Source organism: Erythrolamprus reginae, chromosome 2 (assembly GCF_031021105.1).
Source record: "Erythrolamprus reginae isolate rEryReg1 chromosome 2, rEryReg1.hap1, whole genome shotgun sequence".
Taxonomy (NCBI): Eukaryota; Metazoa; Chordata; class Lepidosauria; order Squamata; family Dipsadidae; genus Erythrolamprus; species Erythrolamprus reginae.
Window position 1 is genome coordinate 80055172 of NC_091951.1, and position 17839 is coordinate 80073010.

At 37.5% G+C, this 17839-nt stretch overlaps 1 protein-coding gene across 1 annotated transcript; it reads left to right on the plus strand.

The window, feature by feature from the left end:
• HESX1 (HESX homeobox 1) lies at nucleotides 1-3666 on the plus strand. The gene is made up of 4 exons (XM_070738470.1): nucleotides 1-193; nucleotides 491-690; nucleotides 1008-1109; nucleotides 3559-3666. Exons 1-4 carry the CDS (start codon nucleotides 1-3, stop codon nucleotides 3655-3657), a joined length of 594 nt encoding a protein of 197 aa, XP_070594571.1. The 3' UTR covers nucleotides 3658-3666.
• The last annotated feature ends 14173 nt before the right edge of the window (nucleotides 3667-17839 follow it).

Consider the following 17839-nt stretch of genomic DNA (forward strand, 5'->3'; position numbering starts at 1 on the left):
ATGGCAGGCAGATCGTTGTATGCTCATAATGAGGCTTCTTCTTATAATCAGCAGAATAAATCCAGTCTTGGGGAAGGCAAAAACACTTCCTTTTCATTTTCCATTGAAAATATTTTGGGATTAGAGCGGGAAAAAGAAGGCACTCCAGCTGCAAAACCCCACAGGCCGTGGGTGGATAAAGACAGCGATTTAGGTAAGATGGATGTTACGATTCATTTCGATATTTTCTTCACCTTTTTTTACTGTGTGTTCCTTTGCTTTAAATTATAAACCACATTTAAAAGTCAGCGATATAGGTAAGATGGCTGTTAGGATTCATTTCAATATTTTCGTCACCTTTTTTTACTGTGTGTTCTTTCGTTTTAAATTATAAACCACATTTAAAAGTCAAACAGGAAAGAAAATCAGATTGTTGTGCTTAGCTCTTAAACTAGTCTATAACTAACATTTTTTCTAGTAATCCGTGTTTAAAACGCTTGTGACTTTTCAGGAGAAGACTGTTTGCCCTGCCTCCATCTCTCTTCAATATGCTATGCACTCCCTTTATATAATAAAAGCAACTGCCAAAAATCTGAAGAAAGAGTTTTGAAATGTGAAAACTATTTCGCAGTGAATGAAAGATTTTCTTACAAAAGGGACTTGAGTTGGTACAGAGGTAGGAGGCCAAGGACGGCATTCACTCAAATCCAGGTAGGGATTTAGCCCATTTAACCTATTCATGCAGCTAAGAATGGCTGTTTTGCTTCCTGCATTCTTTAATAAGGGGGCATTGATTAGAAAGAATCCAGAAAGGCCTGTTTCACAGGAATCTGTACAATCATACATTGACTGAATAAAAAGGTCCACATTATATCTAATCAGCATTCTGAGCTCAAAATAGCTTAACTGATTTCTATTGACTTGAAATATTTTAGAATTTTATCCAGATATTTATTAAAAGCTCTGGCTTTATCCTGAGTGCTTAAAATATTTTGGCAGCAAATAATAGTTTTTGTCTATTCTCTTAGATAGAAATACTGGAAAATGTTTTTAGAGTGAACTCTTATCCTGGCATCGATGTTAGAGAAGATCTGGCTCAAAAATTAGAGTTAGATGAAGACAGGATCCAGGTAACTTTTCATGTGTGTATTTATGTGTTTATGCTTGTATTGCTGGAATCTCAAATATCAGGTCATAATGGATGGGAATATTAATAACTGCCAATATCCTGACCCAGACTAAAGAAGTTAACAAAGTTAAGAAAAAATAGGGGAATGTGGGTGGATATTTTTTTTTCAATTTTACCTTCTAATTCTACTTATGTTTTTAGTACAATAATACCTGGATAATAAAATAACACATTTTAATATATGTCAGGAAAAAATGTCTGTTGCTAAGAGCTAGTAAGGATATCCAACTTAATTCAAACTGATTAAGTAGAATAAATTATGTATTTTTCTGAAAGATTTGATTAATATATCGCTTTAATAGATGTACTAAACAAACCACAATGATTTCTTCTAGGTAACATTAAGTCACAAATAAGCTAAGTATACTATGGTTTCATGCAGTGTATGAAGCCTAGAACACTGAATGGAATTTATACTTAAATAGCTATATTTGCCACCACAGCAGATGGCAGCATTTACCAGACCCAAGAGGCTAAGTGTCCATTAGTTGGTATGTGCTAGAAAGCCCTAGGGCTCTAGGCTAAAGGGGGGGGGGATGTTAAAGAAAGATCCTAGAAAATGCCAGGTCAAACTGCTTTTTTGTTGATTGATGGTATGCCATCAAGTGTGTGTGGGGGGGTTGCTTCTAGGGACCACACAGATAGCAAGAAAAGTTGAGGGATATGCTCTTGAAATCACTAGCAGTCAAATTTGATTCAATGGTACTTTTGCTTTTAAATGTGTTTAGAACTAAAAGGTAAAGTAGGGGTCTCCAATCTCTGAAACTTTAAAGTTCTGTGGATTCAGCTGCCAGAATTCCTCAGATAGTCATGCTGGCTAGGGAATTCTGAGAGTTGAAGTCTACAAGACTTCAAGTTGCCAAGCTTGGATACCCCTGACCTAGAGGACATCACTTCATCTGGTTTTTAGATTCACAAAATTTATCTTTTCTAACAAAGTCAGATTTATTGGTAAGTAAGGTTTAGTGACTCACAACTCTGAAAAATCACTTCTGAAAAATCTTGCCAAGAAAATTACAGGGACTTGTCCAGGCAGCATTTAAGAACTAGACGGGACTGAATGGAAGGAAAGAAAAGTCCCAGGGAAAAAATGGGATTTATATCTGAGTAAATATGCAAAGATTGCTTTCCTAAGAGCAATCTTTTAAAATGTATGGGTGTCCATGTAAAACTCTGGGAATACATCCTGACTGGGAGGTGGTAATAATAAGAGCAACAAGAATAATTGGAACAGACACTTACCTGTCTAAGAATGCTAGCCAACATTTTAATTTAAAACAGATATAATCTTAATCCAATTACAAATTACCTTTTTGTTTTATCTGCATTCAACCTAACTGACTTTATGTTTTATTTAATTTATTGACCATAAGGTATTATTTTTATAAGTCAATACAACATTGTTGGCAATAGAGACAGTGCTTCCTGCACAGGTGGTTCTTAAATGTCTGGATAGAATTCCATCTAAATCTTTGCGCTTCACTGAAGACAATGATCTTTTGAAGTCAGTCCTAGATAGCAATAACTGTCTTGTGTTTGTTTGTTTATAAATAATCTTTTGAAACTACCCGTCTCCCTCACTGAGTTTTCCTGAAGTGTCGCTTCTCATGTTTTACTGCAAATATTCACTTTAATTTGAGATGAGAAAGTTATAACTTTGATGGAACGTGCTACTTAGAGTAAAACTGGGAAGACTCTTCTATATGAGTTAAATGGGGACAAGTCTCAGACAAGTTCTTTACTTTTTATAAGCAGCTTCTTGTATTTTTTATTTTATTAATAAATTAATTTTATTAATATTATAGTTTAATCCTTGTTTACCAAAAGCTTCTTTTTACAGTACTATCTGCTAGATTTCATTGTTATTATTATTGTTGTTGTTGTGATGGTGTTGTTAATAATAATAATAATAATAATAATAATAATAATAATAATAATAATAATAATAATTCGCAATCCCAGGGGACAGCAGAATTGAGGAGAAGCAGCTAGAGAAATTAGTAAAATACGAAGATCTAAAAATCGAGCTGCAACGACTCTGGCATAAGCCAGTGAAAGTCGTCCCAGTGGTACTTGGCACACTGGGCGCAGTGCCAAAGGATCTCAGCGGACATTTGAAAACCATCGGAATTGACAAAATCTCCATCTGTTAATTGCAAAAGGCCGCTTTGCTAGGATCGGCAAACATAATTTGCCGCTACATCACCCAGTCCTAGGTGCTTGGGAAGCGCTCGACTGGTGATGAAATACGAAATCCAGCATAGGGCTCTCGTATGCTGTGTTGTATTGACATAATAATAATAATAATAATAATAATAATAATAATAATAATAATAATAATAATAATAATAATAATAATAATAATAATGTATTTATTCTCTCAATTTTAGATCTGGTTCCAGAATCGCAGGGCAAAACTGAAAAGATCCCACAGAGAATCACAGTTTTTAATGGTGAAAAATACTTTTTCTCAAACAATTATAAAATGAAAGAAATATTGTTGTGAGCCGCCCCGAGTCTTCGGAGAGGGGCGGCATACAAATCCAAATAATAAATAAATAATAAATAAATAAATATCTAGAATGTATTATTTTACTGTAGTAGATGAGTTCCTCCTAAACAATGTCTTATCAGAAGTTTATCATGTTAAGATGGGTTTCAATGTTATTTTTTACATGAATGTAATGATTTTATTGTAAAAGTAAACAATAAATATAATTGTTTCATGATTTGTGTGATGAAAGCAGATTCCTGTAACTGGCTTAATAGATATTTTCAGAAGGAAAGAAGACAAAACTCTGTAGTTTTTGTAGTTCACTGCCTTAAATATTGCTGATGTGTCATTGAAAAGTCATAAAAATTTCATATACCTCAACGCAATATTATAGGAGGTTCTACATACTAATTTTATACATATCCATGCTAGTGACCTCTAAAATGCAATGCATGTGAATGTGGAATGCAATTCAAAAAATTCATATGGAAAACTCATTACCCAAATTTTAGTACCTGTAGAGAATCCTGCCAATGCAGAACAATTTCTCAGCAACAGCCTTTCAGCTTCCACAGAATTTGACCTGGAAGTCTACGGAGAGGGACAGCATACAAATCCAATAAATAAATAAATAAATTAAGGATTGTTTCCTGCAGAATGCTTTCTATAACCAAGGAATAATTGTGTTAATTGAGGTAAAATTTCTACACACACACAACAAGTATGTGTGTGTATGTGTTTCTGTGTATACAATATTCCACCTGGTGTATACGTTTTGGAAGTTGGTAAAAAAAATATGTATACAAGTGATAGAGGTAAATAGCAAAATATTACAAAAAATAATTCTTAAATCTTAATAGATTTACTATAGACTAATCTTGCTATATATTACTGAAAAGCTGATTTCTACTTTCATAGATAGTTTAGCAAGCCATAATGTGGTTTGTTTCTTTTTGGTAGAGTGTGCTAGAATGGTTAATTTAATAAGCCACAATTAAAATAGTTTATCACAATGAATGCACCCAGTTTGCTCAGAAATTTGATTAAAAATTGTTGTTATTGTAGGGAAAATGGTAGGAGGGAGCATTATGTGCACCACATTCAGAAGCTGCGCATGTACTTATAATAGCGAACCGGTAGCGAAGGTGATTGAAATGAAACCCACTACTGGCTAGCTAATATCTGAAATCACATACCTTAAAATGGAAACCTACCGTATTCTTTTCATGGGTTATGTTTCCCTATCAAATATATACCCAACATCTCCAACTCATGACAACTCTAAGAATTGCACCAGGCTATAGACTCTAGGTGTCATAATTAAGAAAACAGCTACAAATACTTGGAGCTGCTATAAATACTTATTTAAAAAATTCATCTTTATATACACTGGAATGGGCAAGTTAATACTAGAATGAGAAATTATTGGATCAAGGACATTTATAAATTCAGCATTTACCAGGACTTACATTCATATAAAGTTTTAATATTTTGAAATTCAGAAATGAATCTATTAGACAATCAGAAAAATTTTAAAAACCACATAGCAGAAGTATTTGCCTTCATTCAAGATTTACCTCATCCAGAAACTTGTTTAATTCAAAACTCTGATTCATAAACTTCAGGTGAAAATTTCCTGATTTGGCTTGTTCATTCAAAGTCAACCTGTTTTTATGAGTTATGGTTTATGGTACCAGAGTCATTAAGTGCACTTGTTTGTTCTACTAGGCTTATATGCCTGGCAGATGTATGTATGTGTATTTACAACACCACAAATTCATCCTAAATTACTTTCTTTCAGGAAAAGAGGATTGCTCAGTTTACTAATTTTAACATGTTCCCCGCTTTATTTTTACCTTCATAACGATGGACTTGTTCTGCATGAAGATATTTATGTATTTTAAACATTTGCTTTAGGCGTATTTTTCTGTAGAAATACTGGATTTCCACAAGGATGCTATTGTTTATGATCTAGGAAGAATCAGGCTCTTTTGACAAGTTGATTATTTTGAGCTCTATATTTTCTTTCTTTTCTTTCAGTGTATGCTACTTCACTGAAGATTTGTTTTCTCTCTGCAATTAACATTACATTTTATAAATATCTACTAAAATAGATTCAAGTAACTTCAGTGATGCTTACTCCTAAATATGAATGCTGTACATGCTAGCACTGGTTTTAATTATCCCAATAACAATGAAACCAAGGCTGTACCTGAAGCAATTTTTCCATCTTTCCTCTTTATGAGTCGCTTTGCCATTTCTATGCATGAATTGGTTATTTATTTATTTATTTATTGATTGATTAGATTAGATTAGATTTCTATGCCGCCCTTCTTGAGGCAACTCAGGGCGACATACAACATCATAAGTGGAACAATATGTAAAGAAATCTAAATCACTATACAAATTATACAAATTACTAAAAAGTATTAAAAACCCATATACAATCATACACATATGTCCAATTCAACCATACATGGTATTGATCGGAGATAATCTCACCACTCACGGCCCCCATGCCCGCCGGCAGAGGTAGTTCTTGAGAGCTTTATGAAAGACCAGGAGGGATGGGGCGGTATGTATCTCCAGAGGGAGTTCGTTCCAGAGGGCTGGGGCCACCATAGAGAAGGCTCTTCCCCTAGGCCCCGCCAACCAACATTGTCTGGCCGATGGGACCTGAAGAAGGCTGACTCTGTGGGACATAACCGGTCGCTGGGATACATGAGCCAGAAATCCAGCAATTCCCTCAGTAGATAAAGTATATGTCTATCATAAGTGTTGAAATGCAGTGCCATGAAATTCAGATGTTTGTCTCAGATAATAAAAATAGTACTTTAGGGATTGGGTAGTGCACATACCGTATGTTCCATTATCCATCATGTTGAAATACAAACTAGATAAAAGTAGACCAAATTTTGTTTTACTCACTCGGAGCAATCCTGAGAGACCTGCTTGGGGAATGCAATCTCTTTGTCCTTTCTAATAGCAAGATAGGGAATTCTTTGAAATCCAGAACCAGTCAAACTCCAACTTATTTGTACAATTTAGCAGGTGTAGTTGTCTCCTATTGCTCTTCTCAGTTCTTCTTGATTCTTTTTTGTACTTCCATCCTACTGTCCTTAATCCCAATCAGGGTGGGCTGCTCATCAGTGCTTCCAGTCATGACCCACTCTCTTACTGTAGCTGTTCTACACTGTTTGTTTGCTTCATGTGCTTGGCCTAAATCCGCTCTCCTGTTTGCATGTTGGGTTGAATCTATTCACAAATAGAATGTCACCCAGTGACCCACCCTCCCGTCTGAACTCCAAGTTGTAGACAGGCACGCCAGCAGGGAACACAGCAGGAAGAAAGTATTGTACCATCTCTCCTTTCTCCTTTATTCTCACCATAAATGTCTGATTCTTTTTCAATTCTTCAGGTTGCTTCACTTAGTTAACCACTTTCTTTTCTTTTTCATGTTCATTTACAGACCTGATTTTTCTCTCTCTCTCTTAATTTTTTGGGTATAGCAAACTCCATAACTCTGTGGAAGTGTGATTCCATCTGCATCATCCCACAAATGTAAGGTGTTGGCAGGACAGTCCTGATTTTCAATAATTTGTTTTTTAAAAACTCCCAATTTCCCTTTCTCTGGACTGCCCAGAGTGAATAAAGTGTTTCCTTTCTCTGCGTGCTGGGAGAAGCTTCCTCCTCCTGGTGCCCAGAGAAAGGAAACGCTTTATTCACTCTGGGCAGCCCAGAGCGAATCAAGTCCAGGCTACGGGTTGCTTTGCACATGCCCAACAGTGAGAAAGAGAGAGAGAGCAGAGGGCTGGAGAAGAGTACACACCTCTCCGATGTTGTTGGGGGGAAAAGTGTGCTGCTTCCAGTATAAGAAGCAGCCTGAAAGCAGAACAGGCAAGCTACTTTGCTCTCTTCCCTTGTCTTACTGTTTTTATGCTTTTCAAAAACAGGAAAGATAATAAATTGATAGAAGTGCCGGACTGGGAAGCAATACACAAAAACAAACATTGAGGTAAAAGTCTGTACACTGTAGATATTATTCAGTCCTCCTTCGTCCGTTCCCCCACCCCATGGTGTCCCACTTTACCGAAGCTATAATCTGGTCACCTTACACCAGTGGTTCTCATCCTGTGGGACCGTTTCATGGGGGTCGCCTAAGACCATGGGAAGAGACAAATTTCTCCTGGGTTTAGGAACTAAAGCTTCTATTCTGGCGTCTTGGGACAATTTTTACTATCTGACCAATCAGGTGTTGACAGTGGGGGCGTCCCTCTGACCTTCCTGCCTATCAGCTTCAAGCTCTGTTGGGAGAATTGGCACTAGACCTATGGTTGGGGGTCACCACGGGGGCGTCCCTCTGACCTTCCTGCCAATCAGCTTCAAGCTCTGTTGGGAGAATTGGCACTAGACCTATGGTTGGGGGTCACCACGGGGGCGTCCCTCTGACCTTCCTGCCAATCAGCTTCAAGCTCTGTTAGGAGAATTGGCACTAGACCTATGGTTGGGGGTCACCACAACATGAGGAACTGTATTAAGGGGTCATGGCATTAGGAAGATTGAGAACCACTGCCTTACATGAATGCACTCTTATAATTCACCCACCCACCTGTTTCTGTTTTCCCACTGCTCCAGGATGACCTCCTCTTTCAATCAGAAGATCCCAAATTCTGAGTTCCTTATAGGCTCCACTTGGTTTATTAAGAATCCTGCATCTTATCCTCTGACCCATCACCTTATTTCTGCCTTGTTTATATTTCAGGGTTTTTTTTCCCTCTGTGGCTCCAGCTGATTAAAAACTTTGGCCCACCACATCTCTAGCACCTAGGTTATTCTTGTTTTTTATAGAAAATTGTTTCTTATAACAAACCCCTAGTACTTTGCCCCAATGTTTTGATTTCACCAACTTCATTGTGACCTTCCTCCTCCTTCATATAAGTAAGTGCTCAGAATGTGAATCACCCAACCTCTCTCACTAGTCTGGGTTTAAAGGTAAAAAAAAAAACATTTTCCTTTCCTGCAATAGATAGTGCATAAAAGAAGAAAAGTTAACCAGGATGGGGAAAAAGAAAACAAGAAAACAAAGAGGATTGAAACTACCCCCACTCTAGTGGCCTTCCGTAAAAGTCATAAAGACATGGCTTTTCCTGCAGGCCTGGGACCGCTTGTCAGATGGCATACCATCCAGATCTGGCCATTAAAGAGTTACATGGTTTTCTTCTTTTAATTGTTGTATTTGCTGGTTTGATCTCTTTTAGGGGGGTTTATATTACATTTTATGTGTATTTGGTTGTAAGCCACTCAGAGTCCTTTGGGAGTTGGGCAGCATATAAGTAAAAATAAAATAAAATAAACCCTCCCATATATTTAAAGACTCAGACTTTGCTGTTGCACCATAAAAGGAGGTTTTTTTATGCCATCCTTTCCTAGTAAAATCTGAAGTTTTATCTCTATCAATAAACAGCGTAGAGCCGGAGCAGGCACACGGGCAATCTGGATTTTCTAGTAAATCTCTCATTTAATGTGTGGTGAAGATCTCTGAGTGATTTGTGGTGGATTAGCAAAGTTAGATTACTTCTTTCCTGGATCAAAATTGTGATTATGTGAAAAGAAAGGGTGAAGTAATTTAAACTGGACTTGTATGCGAAGACAGAAAACTCCATTCATTTTGGTAGGCAAAACAAAGGCATGGCTTTAAAAATATCAGAGTGCATATATTTTACACAGTGTTACGGTTGGGGTTTTAAGAAAATAGCGCATCCTGAAATTCTAAAATCTGTCACCTTCAAAATTTAATTCCCTTTCATCAGATTGTACCTGTACTGGGTAGCTCACATTTAGTTAAGTTAAGAACACTCACTTTCCCCCAAACCCAGAAAACCATAACTGTTTTGCCTGCTTTTTTTTTGGGGGGGGGGGGGATGCCAAATTGAAGGAAGCTTTGGACTATGACCATGGTAGAAAGAACAGCCAGCAAATAGAGTGGCTTTTCATAATTCCTCTTTGGATAAGGGGAAGACTTGAGATTGCCTATAAATGCTCCAGGCAGTTACTCCTCATCAGAGACTGAAAGACAGCAGTCTCTGGCAGATTTAGCAGTCTCCAGAGATGAGGAAGTAAGAGGTATCTTGCTCAAACCAAGGTCACGGCCTTTAAAAGAACACTGGGTTTGCATGGTTCTTTTTCTAATCACTTTCAGAAATTGTTTGTTAATTATTCTTAAGCTATTAGAAATCTTTGGATTCACAAGTCTGAAAACACTAGTAACTTATAAACATAAAAGGGGGGGGGAGGGCATTTTGGAAAGTTACAAAAGAACCAAGTGTCCAAATGGAATCTATTTGGACCCTTAGTTCTTTTGTAACTTTCCAAAGTGCCCTCTCTTTCTCTTTCTATCTCTCTCCCCCTTGCCCCATCCCTCTTTCTCATACAGAAACAAATGCTTGTTCCTTAATTATAATATTTTTGTTCTTTAATTATAATATTTAGTTCCTTCTCGTTCTTTCTGGTGTCTAATGTCCAAAATCCCATCCAATAATATTTTGGGGATTTTGGACATTGGACACCAGAAAGAACGAGAAGAAACTAAATATTATAATTAAAGGACAACAATTAAATTTGACTTATTGATACGGAACGGAGCAAAATGTTTTAACATTGGACATATTGAAGGATATCTTGGAACAATGAATTCAGAAGTTATTTTGCCTCTATAGGAAGACTGTAAAAGAGAATATGGAAGAGGAACAATGCTATTTTCAGGATGTGCATTTATTTATTTATTTCAGAAAATTTATATGGCTGCCCAACTTCCTTTCAGTGACTTTGGGCATTTCCAAAGATAGCATTTGATGCTGATATAATAAAAGGGAAAATTCCATCTGGTTAAATTTTATACATATTCAGGGAGCGTCAATGCATGTAGGAATAAATAGGATACACATTCAGTAAAATGTGTTTATTCTCTGATTCAACTCTCAGTCCATCACTTATTTACTTGAAGGCAAGCTCAATCGATTTCAACAAGAATTACAACAGAAATAAGTAGCTTATGTTAATAGTAAGTCTAAATTCTAAAAACATTTTCATAAAAAAAATCCCTTTGGAATCAAGAAAGTTTATATTCTGTAAGTGAGATTAAGGCTGTAGCTAACCTCAAAATCACTTTTACAGTCCAGATCCTCCCAGGCACTAGTCCCAGCATGGTGGAATTCATAGCATTCTTTGACAGAAGGTTTGGATATATAGACATATGTACATAGTCACATATAAACCACATAGATAAAACACACACACACACACACAGAGAGAGAGGAGGTAATGTATTGCTTCAGGTTTTTGGTTTTTTTAAAATGGCTTTTGCTTTGCTAAATGATAGAAAAGCTGATGGGAAACAGCAGCGCAGAGAGCAAACCCATATCTGTTCTACTGCTGTTATTTTCAAATCTGCACTTTTCCTTAAGGGAGCCATTGTGCCCCTCATGTCTTCTTCCATCTGGAGGCAGCTGCTGCAGAAGCGAAGGAAGTTTTTAGCTGGAAGCAAGGAGGCAAAGGCAACTAAAACCATCTGCAGAGCTCATTAGACTGATAGCCATGACTTCTGAAAGGGCTCCAAGTCAAGGGTACTCATTTTTTCAGCAACAAAAGACTATTGTGAAGAAAGATAGACCTGGTCAGAAATTCTAGTTGCCACAAAATTGCAGTATTTTGGACCACGAATTATGTTGCTTTTGGATTCTCCATTGAGAAATAAAACATAGAAATAAAACATCGGTATTGTTGGATGTGTTTATAAGGCACAGCTATGAACACAACCCCAAAGGATGAGATATGGAACTTCAGTAAAGCATTATATACTATTTTCTGCACTTTAAAAAGTTACCATGTTTGGATAAAAAAGCTTCTCTAGAACCAAGATTTGAGTCCACTGTACTTTTAAGAACTATTGTAGAAGAGCTATGTTGGTCTATGATGGGGAGAAGGGAAGAAGGAAATCAGAGGGAACTTGGTAGCAATTTTTATGATTAACCAATGTGAAATAGGTTTTTAAATTAAAATTTTTAATTGAAATTGGTTTTTTTAAAGCAAAAGCTTCTGTAAACTGCAGCAAATTTCCCCAGATGTTAGTAGGAAAAGGTGCTACTAGACTTTCACTAAGGTTCTATTGGGATGTATACCAAAAGGTCTCACCTACTAATTGTTTTCAATTTGTGCCTTCCTGTCCATCTGGCCAACAAGGCTGAAACATTTTCATCAAACTCCAACAGCTAAGAGGGTGTGTCTGAGATAGCAATCCTTTTAAAAAAACTTTTTTATTTTTAGTAATAATAGTTCCATCTTCCATTAAACAGTGTCCTCTAGGTACATATATCTTTGTGCAGTAATAATCAAAATTTACAATAGTATTCATTACATTAATATTAATTCTTTAATTTTACAATACTAATATTGAACATTGTAAACATATTTACTTCTCCCTCTTAACGTATCTTCTAATAGGAATGTAATAGTAATATTAAACATAACCACCTGATAGTCCTAATAATAATAATAATGCTTATGTCTGTCTCTTAACATATATTCTATATTTCACTGATCATCTTCTTTTATTTTCCTATTTCTAACTTCCATTTTTGTTTTCTAACCATTGATAAAATAGTTCCCATGTCATATAATATTCAGTTTTTTCTTTCTCCTTAATTGCAAGTGTTAATCTATTCATTTCTGAACATTCTAATATTTTTCTAATCACATTCTCATAAGTAGGAATCTCTTCACTTTTCCAGTTTTGTGCGAATACAATTCTAGCTGCAGTTTATACATAAATAATTAGATATAGCAATAGCAATAGCACTTATATTCCCCTTCACAGTGCTTTACAGCCCTCTCTAAGCAGTTTACAGAGTCAGCATATCTCCCCCAACAATCTGGGTCCTCATTTAGAAACATAGAAACATAGAAGTCTGACGGCAGAAAAAGACCTCCTGGTCCATCTAGTCTGCCCTTATACTATTTTCTGTATTTTATCTTAGGATGGATATATGTTTATCCCAGGCATGTTTAAATTCAGTTACTGTGGATTTATCTACCACGTCTGCTGGAAGTTTGTTCCAAGGATCTACTACTCTTTCAGTAAAATAATATTTTCTCATGTTGCTTTTGATCTTACCCACCTCGGAAGGATGGAGGACTGAGTCAATCTTGAGCCTGGTGAGATTTGAACTGGTGAACTACACTAGCAGTGGCAAAACTACCTTTGCTGCCAGCTAACTTCTAGGTGGAATTGTAGGTTCTGTTTGTTGTCCTTAATGTTCTATATGGCTCAGAGTCTGGTTACCTTTGAGACTGCTCCAGCTTGAATCTACCAATCTGCTGAAATCAGGGTAAGGAGTCAAAGGAATCTCAACTTTGAAATATTTCCATTTCTCATTCTGAATTATGTTAAACATGTACATTAACTCAGGACCAATGGAGAAAAATATAATGAACAAACTAGGTTTACCTCTGAATAAAAATAATATACAATTATTTAATTACAATAATATAAAACATGTTCCAGCTTTTTTTTTCTTGTGACATGGCCAGATCTGAAGCAGGTACGTTCCATTTGCAAATAAATCACTTTTTTATTTATTTGACACCAATTAATGTGCCTCTGAAGTTGTTCTAATGTTCTACAGGGGGTGGACAAAAGAATGGAAACACCTTGAAAAGTCATCAAAATATCTTTTAATATGGTGTTGGTCTACATTTTGCGGCAAATACAGCCTCAATTCTCTGAGGTATCGATTCATACAAATTGTGAATTGTTTTCAAAGGAACTTTAGTCCATTCTTCAGTTAAAGCACCCTCCAGTTCTTTTAGAGACGATGGTGGTGGAAATCGACTTCTTACTTGAATCTCTTAAATCAACCATAAATGCTCAATAATATTGAGGTCTGGTGATTGTGGTGGCCAGATGAGATGCTGAACTTCATTAGAATATTCCTCGTGCCATTCTTGCTCTATGGATTGGTGCATTATCATCTTGAAAGATGGCATCCCCCTCTGGAAACAGTTCATGAACCATAGGATGAATTTGGTGGGCCAAAAGTCCTAAATAGTGATGGCTGTTAATTATTCCATGAAGGGAAATCATTGGCCTGGTGGATTTCCAAGAAATAGCAACCCAGATCATCACTGAACCCCCCACCATGTTTGACGGTTGGGAGAAGGCAGTCTGGATGAAATGATTCTTTTGGTTGTCTCCAAACATAAACACGGCTGGAGGTCAGAAAAAGGGTAAATGATGATTCCTCAGAGAAAATCACATTTTGCTACTGCTCAAGGGACCATTTCTGGTGGTTTCTATACCACTCTAAACATTTTGAAACATTTGTCTTTGAGAGCAGAGGTTTTCTAATTGTAGTTCTTCCATGGAATCCAGATTTGTGAAGCTCCCTTCGAACAGTTTTTGTGGAAACTGGGTACTGTACGTGTCTATTGAGCTCTGCAGTGATTTTAGGAGCTGTGGTCTTGCGATCCGCTCTAACCATTTGCTTTAGAGTCTGACAGTCTCTCTCAGACAACTTCGACTTTCAACCAGACCTGTGCTTGGCTGAGGACGTTTTCCCTTCTCTTTCAAAAGCAGTCATTACTTTTGAGATATTACCTCTTGAAACACCAAACATTCGGGCACTTTCTGTTACAGTAGCGCCTGCCATTCGAGCACCAACAATTTGGCCTCTTTGAAAGTCTGAGAGGTCTGCCATTTCTAGAAGGTTATAACCAATTTCCTTAAATTTCTGTAAAAAAAAAAGGTAGTTTAAAAAAACGTATCAAATAACAGAATTAAAAAACATTAAAATATGTCAAGTTTTGATTGATTTGAACATGTTCAAACATTATGATGCCAAAAAGTCAAGTGTTTCCATATTTTTGTCCACCCCCTGTATTTATCAAGAGAATGTTCTACTCATTATGTCTTGCATGGTGAGCATGCAGAACATCCCTTTGTCTATCTATGTCCATAAGGTCAAATGGATTAGAACAGAGAATATTTATTTATTTATTTATTTAGATTTGTATGCCGCCCCTCTCCGCAGACTCGGGGCGGCTCACAACATAATATTGAATTGATGCCTTCCTCGAGTGACTTGTTGGAAAATATCCCCATGATAGAGATTTATGCCTAAGTATTTTTGAGCAAATATCTGCTGGTACTCAAAGCAAATATATATATTTAATAATAATAATATAATAATATATATAAAATTGAATAAATAAATAAAATAAATAAATATGGGATAAGGATGGGCCTTGGTTATGTATCCCATTCTGGTTAGAATTTCTGAATTTAAAAAGGAGGAAAAGGAGAAAAAACTAAGTAATATGTTCCACCATTCCTAATTGTAATTCTTTTGATACATAGTCCATCTTATATCCTAATATGGTAAACAACATGACATTTTAAAAAAATGTTTATATGAACATTACTCCCTTCTCTGTGAAAGGACCAGAAAGAAGCTGGTACTGTATAAATTTAAATCTCCCCCAAAATTTAACTATTTCATTAAGCTCAGCACTGCAGAGAGCTACACTACAGACAAAGTATATGTTGTGGGATTTGATTATTTCCTTGCAAGCCATTCACATGCCACAAATGCCTGGCACAAAGCACCAGTTGACAAGGATGATGATGATGATGGTTATTATTATTATTATTATTATTATAAAAATGCTTTATTTGTGAGGATGCTTTAAGGCGAAATAACATCAAATACATTTTCCATTGCATGCCAGATATTTTTGGGAGGAGCGAGCTGAAAAGATAAATGAAGTTTCTGCCAATAAAACCCCAGACTAATGTAAATGGATCATAACACTGGATATTGGATTATAATCCCCTCCTCACCCTCCATCACACCGCAGATAGGTTTGATACTATTCTGGCTGTGCAATGAGTTGGAATTATAAAGGAATTATAAAGCACCACTTTACAGGTTCCAAAACTGAAGAAAACTGAAGAATGAGCTATTTACGAACCCTTGAATCTGGCCTCCTTTTGACTTGTATGTACAGCTAGGGTCCATCCCACATCTCATGTTTTTTCTCTACGACTCTCTTCCCTGGGAAGCCAGCAATGGGGAAGATGTCAAGAAAGCATCAAGTTGAGAAAGGGTGAAACAAGTTTTGTAAAGCCATGCTTGACAAACAATTAAAAACCCACACCAACACTCAGTGAGCTGCACTGGCTCCCAATTGGCCTCCAGACGCAATTTAAGGTATTATCACCTATAAACATAGAAACAGAAGATTAACGGCAGAAAAAGACTTCATGGTCCATCTAGTCTTCCCTTATACTATTTCTTGTATTTTATCTTAGGATGGATATATGTTTATCCCAGGCATGTTTAAATTCAGTTACTGTGGATTTACCAACCACGTCTGCTGGAAGTTTGTTCCAAGGATCTACTATTCTTTCAGTAAAATAATACTTTCTCACATTGCTTCTGATCTTTCCCCCAACTAACCTCAGATTGTGCCCCCTTGTTCTTGTGTTCACTTTACTATTAAAAACACTTCTCCCCTGAACCTTATTTAACCCTTTAACATATTTAAGTGTTTTGATCATGTCCCCACTTTCCCTTCTGTCCTCCAGACAGAAGCCCTTCATGGCTTAGGGCCAGATTACATATGGGCCTGTCTTCTGTCACATACTTCCCAGTGGCCGATAAGGACCCACTGAGTGGGCCACCTACGCATCCTGTTGACCAGATAATGTTGGTTGGCAGGGCTGTGTGGGAGGGCCTTCTCTGTGGCGGCTCCGGCTCTCTGGAACCAACTGCCCCCGGAGGTCCGTATTGCCCCCACCTTCCTGGCTTTCCAAAAAATTGTGAAAACATGGTTCTGCTGACAGGCCTGGGATCATTGAGCAAGACCACCTAGCTCCGCCCAAAGAAGGATGATTTTATTTTTAAGGGGTTTTATTGTATTTATACTGCTTTTTTAATTGTTGTATGTTGCCCAGAGTCTGGAAGAAGTTGGGCAGCTTATGAATCTATTAAAAATAAATAAATAAAAAGCCTTGTGCTGATGTCTGGTTTACAGAGGAGGTCTCCAACCTTGGCGACTTTAAGCCTGGTAGATTTCAACTTGCAGAATTCCCCAGCCAGCAGGGGAATTCTGGGAGTTGAAGTCCACCAGGCTTAAAGTCGCCAAGGTTGGAGATCCCTGGTTTATAGGTTTATATATCCCTCCCTCCCTCTTTCCTTCTTTTTTTACTCCCTCCCTCCTTCCTTTTTCCTCCCTCCCTTCCTCCCTCCTTCCTTATTTCCTCCCTCCCTCCTTTTTCTTTTCTCCCTCCTTCCGTTTTTCCTTCCTCTTGCCTTTTTCCCTCCCTCCTTTCCTCTCTTTCTTTTTTCCTCCCTCCCCTTTTCTTTTTTCTTCCATCCCTTCCTTTTTTCCTCCCTCTTTTCTTCTTTTTTCCTCCCTCCCTCCTTCCTTTTTTCCTCCCTCTCCCACCTTTCTCCCTCCTTTCTTCCCTCTCTTCTTTTTTCCTCCCTCCCTCCCTCCTTTTTCCTCCCTCTTTCCCACCTCCCTCCCTCCTTCTCTTCTTTTTTCCTCCCTCCCTCCTTCCTTTTCTCCTCCCTCTCCCACCTCCCTCCCTCCTTTCCTCCCTCTTCTTTTTTCCCCTCCCTCCGTCCTTTTTCCTCCCTCCCTCCCTCCTTTTTCCTCCCTCTCTCCCACCCCCCTCCCTCCTTTCCTCCCTCTCTTTTTTCTTCCCTCCCTCCTTCCTTCCTTTTTTCCTCCCTCCTTTCTGCGACTTGAAGCCCACTAGACTTAAAGTCGTCAAGGTTGGAGAGCTCTGGTTTATAGGTTTATATATATTAGCACCAGAAAACACAAAAGCAAATCCTGTGCTAGCTTGAAATCAGGTTCAGGAGCAAAACTCCGGATGTTTTCAAATGGGTCTCCCCCACCACCACCACCACTAAAAGGGAAGTCATCTTTCGATCCTTTGTTACTTCTTGCCCCAGACTGGTATAATAAACGTTTGCACATTTTGCACAGAGGGCTTTCCCCCCACCTCCCCTTCCTTTAACTTCTTTTTGGAGAGACAGATGGTGGCTGAGCATCCATCCACCCACCTCCACCACCCACCCCGGGTCTTCCTTTGAAGACGTCCCTGCGCGCGA